General features: G+C 30.7%; 1 protein-coding gene and 1 pseudogene across 2 annotated transcripts in view; both read right to left on the minus strand.

The window, feature by feature from the left end:
• LOC110419952 (indole-3-acetic acid-amido synthetase GH3.17-like) overlaps nucleotides 1-2,159 on the minus strand; it is a 3,493-nt gene extending 1,334 nt beyond the window's left edge. The window contains exons 1-5 of one of the 2 annotated variants that reach the window (XM_021433088.2): nucleotides 2,022-2,159; nucleotides 1,244-1,315; nucleotides 807-1,100; nucleotides 469-573; nucleotides 1-348 (exon numbers count right to left, since the gene is read on the minus strand). The exon at nucleotides 1-348 is cut by the window's left edge and continues 503 nt beyond it. In XM_021433088.2, the coding sequence (XP_021288763.1) occupies nucleotides 1-348; nucleotides 469-573; nucleotides 807-1,100; nucleotides 1,244-1,278 (782 nt within the window). In that variant the 5' untranslated portion in view covers nucleotides 1,279-1,315; nucleotides 2,022-2,159. Of the gene's footprint in view, nucleotides 349-468; nucleotides 574-806; nucleotides 1,101-1,243; nucleotides 1,320-2,021 lie in introns of both variants that reach the window. The other variant, XM_021433087.2, reaches the window with a different exon arrangement.
• Nucleotides 2,160-5,090: 2,931 nt separating this feature from the next.
• Nucleotides 5,091-7,643, minus strand: part of LOC110419667 (indole-3-acetic acid-amido synthetase GH3.17-like) — a 4,220-nt pseudogene continuing 1,667 nt past the window's right edge.

Below are 7,643 nucleotides of genomic sequence, written 5' to 3' on the forward strand. Positions count from 1 at the left end.
CAATCGCTAAGTTGACCTGTTCTTATATTAGTACAGAGCTCTCTCCAGTGATCTTTTAAAAACTTGATAGCTCGAACGAGCACATAAGGATAACTGGCACCAACACTTAAGATCTCATCCCTTTGTACTAATCCACAAAGCAATTGGCAGTGCATGCTTTGGTTGATGTCTAAGCACAAGATTGTCGCATTAGGACTAGAATAGAAACTGGACGTTAGCTTTTCGAAATTACAGTTCTTCAAGCAGCTAGTTAGAATAGTTCTCGTCCTCAAACCAGATGGAGTTTCAATGTCTGGCATGACAAAAAACAAGTACATACCTTTTCCCTGTTCTAAGCCATCCGCAAACCTGGAATATTGGTAAGCAAGGAAGTATTTGTCAACCTAGATTGATCTTTATTAACAATATTACTCATTATATCAAAAGTTGTTTGAACCAAAAGAATGAAATTGAAGCTTATTAACTTACTTGTTTATCACAGACCAAGGAAGGGTATTTCTAATGATTGTTCTTTTATCCAATTCTTTAGCTGTCATAGGCATAATCTTATTCTTTCCACCCGAGGTGCCAGAGCTGGATTAAAGGCAGTGCAGTAAAATTACTTTGATGAAGATTTTGTATGGCAATTCAAGACAATAACCAAAAATCAAATGGAGTTTGAATCACCAAGAATCTACTAACAAGTTAAACTCTTCATTATGGGGTAAAGGTCAGATGTTCAAACCTTTGTAATGATTAGGAACCCCAACAATTCTCAAGTACCAAAAAAAAAAAAAAAGATTGAGAAATTACAACCTGGTTTGTACCTTAGAGTGAGTTCAAGGAGGGGTTCAGCTAAAAGGATATCTGATGGCTCTCCATTAGCAATTTTGTCCATGTAAGGTTTGATGTCTTCATAATTGATAATGGGAACTTTCTCTTTGAAAAGTTTCTTGTCAGAGCTCCCATTGAGAAACTTGTTAAGATATTCAGTATGCACATTTTGAGTCAGTATCTCTTCCAGTAACTGTTGTTGTATTTGATAAGCATTTGTAGTCAAATCCTCTATCATCTTCCAGCCAGTTTCAATGATACTGTCCTTTGGTGCCATCAGATCAAAACTGAAAGGAGAGGAGAAATCCAATTGCAAGAATTAACATCATAGGTTTATTAGCACAAAGATAAGAGAGTTCAGAGAATTACTGAGATACAACTATTAAAAATCATTATATTATATCAAAACAGTGAAGCAAAAAATGACTACCTTTTGTAGTTCCAGGAGGCAAGACTGTTTGACATAGTGGTTGGAAACAGATACTTGATTCAGAATTGTTAGCTGACTGAAAACGAAAACACAACATATTAAAAAGCTTATAATTGGGGTTATAGAAAAGAACATGTATATATATATATAGTTTTCAAACAATATGGGAAGATCTAAACATTACTTTCCAATTTATGATTCCATTTCTGGTGATTGCTTTTGCTATTTTTTATTTTTGAATAATTTCCATAAAGTAAAATACAAAGTGAAAAGAAAATAGACACTAACTAAAATTCCAAATCAATTATGATATTATTATTTTATATAAAAGTATATAGAATCAACAATACAACTGTAATATCTTAACCACTTTACCTTAAAGAGCATCACGATTGTTGCCTACAAAAGCACTTTTATTAAGGACCCTCTTACAATTTTTCAATGTGAGCATTGGGACATTACACACTTTTAATATGAAGAATTCCAAAGAGCCTAAACTTCATCTCTTTATAGATGTATAATTGCAAGCTCAAAACTCCCAACAATCTCTATATGAGTGCATAGAAAATTGTTTAGGCAGCTAAAAACAAATATGAAATTTGATTTCCCATGAAGGTTTCATGTCAATTCACCTTGAATTTATAACAAAAAAAAAATAGAAATAATGTGTAACATTAATTATTAGAAAATTCCAATATATTACAATATATAAAAGGAGCATATAAAATAGAATTCTTTAAATGGGTGGGAAATGTGAAAAACTGAGTCCAACACTAACCAATTAATTCAGGTATTGCTCACTCTCTTCAATCAACAGCTTCTCAATAGCATTAATTCTCTCCTTGACACTAAAATTTTTTTCTGTCCAAATAAAAAAAAAAGAAACCAAGATTATATATATATATATATATGTAATTCCTGCAAAAATGTTAAGAGAGTTTGGATAAGGAACCCAAGAGAGAGAATAAAAACCAAGAAATACTTAGAGAAAAACAGACTTGTAAAACTAATTAAGACACTTTGTATGAGGCAATTGACAATGTTATGAGGAAAGCTGGACACAGCTTTTATAAGGGTGCAAAGTGTGAAAAAGCTCTATATTTGAAAATTAAATTAGCTGGAAGGGAAGTGGACAAAATTATATTTTATTCCATGATTATTTATTGCTGAGAGATTTATATTCTATAAGAAGCCGAAATGCAAACAGTAAAGATGGTTAAAATACAGTGGCTACTTAAGATGATGAGGGATCAGTTTTCAATATCTTCTTTTTCCAGGAGGAGAGGTAAGCTATAAATATAGAGGAGTCTCAATAGGGCAATATGTAATTAGAGTTGTAAGATTTAGAAGGTTTGAGTGTTCAGAGAATTCTTAAGGAAGTGTGCTTTATGTACATGAGATTATAGTTAGATTTGAGATTATTTTTTGTTTCTTAGTGTTAGTGTTTAATTAGGGATTGATTGGGATTTGATTTTTGAGTGATATTGACTTGCATGTTGACTAAATTTCTTTACATTTAATGGATTTTTTTCTCATTCGTGAATGTAGATAAAGTGAATTGTGTCGAAGCAAGTAAAATTCTGTTTTTTTATGTGTATGATTTTTTAATATTTTTAATTATATGAATTTTAAGTGATTGGGTGTTTGTCATAATATTATCAAATCAATACTTGGTAAAATTTGATCCCATTTTAAAAACTTCGACTCAATCTATTCAAAACCAAAACCGATTATAACTTAATAATAAAATAAATAATAAAATAAAATAATCTTACTCAAGTTCAAATCAAAAGTGATCGAATACTCAACTTAAAATAATTTAAAATTCGAAATGATTCCGTAATAAAACAAACACTAATTGAGTTGAAATCTAAAACAACTCGAATCTCAAAAATCTAAATATATGTCTATATTAATTAGACTCAAAATTCACACATTTATCAATTCAATTTAATATTTTATTATTTTGAAAACAAAAGAATACCCTCATATAATTGTCTTGTATTAAAAATAAATTCCCGTCGCCACCATAGTGGCACCATGGATAACAGCCGAAATTGTTATAGGTCCCTCCATGGCATTAGGAATATATTCGCCAATGATTAAATAATATTCAACTTGAAAAATAATTAAAAGAAATAAATTTAATCAGCTAGCATGTCATAATGAACTTATATTTAATAGGCAATCATGCGAGAATCTTTCGACTTTTAAAACCTAAAAATAAATTAATGTATTTTTATATGATATAAAATAGTAAACATAAGTTTTTAGCATTAAAGAATATCAAAATGTGTATCATGTGATTCTAAAGACACGTAAAAAAATAAATAAATTTATTTATTTATTTGGAACATCTACAAAGGAAATGAGAGCAAGAGATAATAATTAAAGATGCTCTTTGCATGATTAAGTGTTTTTTTTAATCGACGTATGACAATAAAATATATACAAGTGCTTGAATTTAAAAAATAAATAAATAAATAAATTGAGAAGATGGAATAAAGTTAATCAGTTGCAATAGAATGCCAAATTTAATGAACCAAACTCAAAGAGAAATAAAGCGTAAAGTTGTTCTAAAATATAAAAAGTGAGAAGATGGTCCTAGCTCGCTCTCGAGGAAGGCCAGGCTATATCATGCTCTCTGCAATCAAGTTTTTATTAACGTAACAATCAAACATACATATATTATATATATGTATAACTTGTGTTATAGAATTTTTAAATATGAGATTCATCACTTATTATAATTATACAAAGTCTTGTGTTTAAAATTTAAAATTTTATTTATTTTTGTGATATTTTAAAAAATAACTCTCATGTTTTTTAAAAAAATCTTTTTTATAATTTTAATTATTTTTAATCAACTTGAACAAATTACATTAATGAAATCTCTTCATATTCAAGTGCATGTGATGTTACATGTCATGTTGAAAAAATATATTGTACATGTATATATAAAAAATATAACAAGTCATAATTAAAAATATTTATTAATGAATGTTGAAAAAAATATTATTGTTACACGACATATATAAAAAATGTTACACTTTGAAAAAGTTATTATTATTCGACTGTTAAAAAAATTTTATCATATTTAATGTTGAAATGTTGTTATTACTTATGAAAAAAATTTAAATTCTCTTAACTCTCTTCATTTCTTTTTTTTTTGATAATTTGACATTGATTAAAATGTTTCTAACATATTTCATAAATCAAATATAATTTTTTTTATCTAACACCTTGTTTTGACTAAAAATTAAAAAAAAATTCTTTGAAACCGATGTTTATAAATTTCAAATTCTTGAATTTATTGGTATCTAAATCCTGAATTAATCTAATTAAAAATTATTTCAAACCTTTATGATCATTTCTATTGTTTTAATTTCATCCAAAAAACTAAAATCAAATTCCCCAAATAGTCACTCATCCTAAACATATCAAAACTATTGTTTGATATCTTGAAAGTATGGAGAAGGCAAAATCAAGAGCACAATAGATGGACGCCGAAAAGATAAATCAATAAAATTAGAAAAAATTGAATGGTGAGAGAGAGATTCGAAGCATTAAATAAGATGGAGAGAAAATTATAATGAATGTTTAATTTATTTAAATAGTTTAAATATTTATTAAATTTATGACTAAATATAGAATAAATTAGTTAAATTTATTTTAATAGTTATTTCTGAAATCCCTTATCAGGAAAATTATTCTTCACAATTTCTCTTTATTTTATTTACCAATTATCTTAACTCTTAATTACAAATAATGTCCCGTTGCAGGTACAACGGTACAACACTTATTATTGAATCTCATCAAAATATCAAGTGACTCCAAGTTCAACTCTTAGAAGTGAACTTGGGGAAAACACCAAAAGAGTTGCCATGACCAATATGCCACTTATTTAGTTTCCTCCCAAGGAAGCTTTGGGCTAAGGTACCTTCCAACCACCGCAGCATCCGTTATCTTCAAAGCTTCCTGAGATTTGATGCACCGGGGTGTCTTGTATTGGCTCACAGAAGTTCCTTTTGCTGCGAACAAGTCCATTAGAACATCAAATGTTCCATGTTTTACTACCCTTATCTCTAATGGCCCTATCGTCTTGTCCTTCCTCAGAACTCTATACGTATAATCTAGTGATTCTTCGGCAATGTAGCTGCATTCCTCTGTTATCTTAGGATTAGTCTCCGGAAGATCATGGCTTCCTTTCATTTTAAGCTCCCAGAATAATACGTAGTGCCCTGGTGTAGAACAAGTATCAGCATATATAGCTAGTGTAGTCGGTCAGAATCAAGCCGAGTGGCTCAATCAGGAGCTTTGCCTGTGTCACTGCTTTCAACAGACCATCTTCCCTTGTACTCTCCACATCAATTCTGAAAAGGACACCTTGCCTTCTCATAAAACGAAATTGAGGAGCATCGTTGTGAAAACCAGTTACCTTGAGAATATGTCCAATTTTGTATCTATATATAGGCCTGAAAAGTTTTCAAATAGTTATGGGAAATAAAATCATAATATTTTGGAGCAAAAGCCTCATGACTTTAAGGAGAAAAAATAACAACAAAAAGAGGAATTTGCTTTTATTGTACAGTAACAGGTGGCCAAATTAATAATCTTTCTTCATTCCGTGTGCTCTTTCGGGACTAAAAGTGAAAGCTGCAAAGTTTAATTGGCATACCAGAATATCACAAGGGCAGTGAAGAGCTCACCTGTAAAAGTAGTGACCATAATTTCATAACATTGACCTTCACGTCCACCAGCTCAACAGGTTCAATTTCTTCCTTTTTGTCCTGCGTTTCTACGCAATCCTGATCATAGACGCCTCCGAAATGCTGAGGCTGCTCAGCCAATTCTGTATGGTGTTCCTTGATCGGAATGAATTCATAGAATGACATATTAGGAAGAAGAGTGTATGAGATATTGGAGGGCTTGTTCAGTGGTTCAAGATTGATACCAGGGTCACCTTCAGAAGCAGCATAATTAATATGATGAAACTAAAGGGAGCCCACAACAATAAAATTCAAGTGTTGGAATACATTACATCTACGAACTTTGTTCTAGACCAAAGTTCTTTAACTATCCCTTCCCATGATTTTTCACTACATGTGTCTTCTATTGAATCTTCCAGTTGTGGATTTGGTTTGTTGAGAGTTAGCGACAGAGCGTTTCTGCAGCCAAGGTCGGTGATCCAATCGCTAAGTTGGCCTGTTCTTATATTAGTACATAGCTCTCTCCAGTGATCTTTTAAAAACTTGATAGCTCGAACGAGAACATAAGGATAACTGGCACCAACCTTTAAGATCTCATCCCTCTGTAATAATCCACAAAGCAATTGGCAGTGCATGCTTTGGTTGATGTCTAAGCACAAGATTGTCGCATTAGGACTAGTATAAAGACTGGACGTCAGGCTTTCGAAGTAACTGTTCTCCAAGCAGCTAGTTAGAATAGTTCTTGCCCTCAAACCAGATGGAGTTTTAATGTCTGGAACGACCAAGAACAAGTACATTCCTTTTCCTCGTTCTAAGCCATCCACAAATCTGGAATATTGGTAAGCACAGACGAGTATTTATCAACCTAGATTGATCTTTATTAAAAGTATTACTCATTTTATTAGAAGTTGTTTCAACCAAAAACAATGAAATTGAAGCTTATCAACGTACATGCTTATCACAGACCAAGGAAGAGTAGTTCTAATGATTGTTCTTTTATCCAATTCTTTAGCTGTCATAGGCATAATCTTAATTCTTTCCACCCGAGCTGCCAGAGCTGGATCAAAGGCAGGGCAGTAGAATTACGTTGATGAACAATTTTGTATAGCAATTCAAGACAATAATCAAAAACCAAAAACCTAATGGAATTTGCTACTAACAAGTTAAACTCTTCATTATGGGGTCAAGGTCAAATGTTCAAACCTTTGTAATGATTAGGCACAACAAGAATTGTCAAGTACAATTCAAACAATAAAATAAAATCAGTGACTTGAATAAGATCCGATGAAATTTATGATTTGAGCTCGAAACCGACTTGACCTGATCAAACTATTTATAATTTATAGGAAAGATTACATGTCAAAATCTTCAAATGTATCTGAAACAAAAAGTGATAATAGTGATACTAATAAATGTAAAGGTGCTTGACAATAATGAAGTGTCCACTTGCCAGCCAACAAATTCATATTAAAGTAATTGTGCAAGATATAAAAGAATAGTGAATTATTATAATTTTTATATCATCACATGCTTATACAATTTAAAAAATTATTAAGAAAAATAAATTTAATTAGCTAGCATGTGACAATGGATAAGTTTTTAAGCATAAAGGATTATCAAAATGTGTATCATGTGATTCTAGAGACCTAAAAAATAATTTATTGATTCTTATAAAGTTAATTAGTCGTTAT

This window comes from Theobroma umbraticum, unplaced genomic scaffold, assembly GCF_002168275.2.
Source record: "Theobroma umbraticum cultivar Fairchild unplaced genomic scaffold, ASM216827v3 scaffold_67.0, whole genome shotgun sequence".
Lineage (NCBI taxonomy): Eukaryota > Viridiplantae > Streptophyta > Magnoliopsida > Malvales > Malvaceae > Theobroma > Theobroma umbraticum.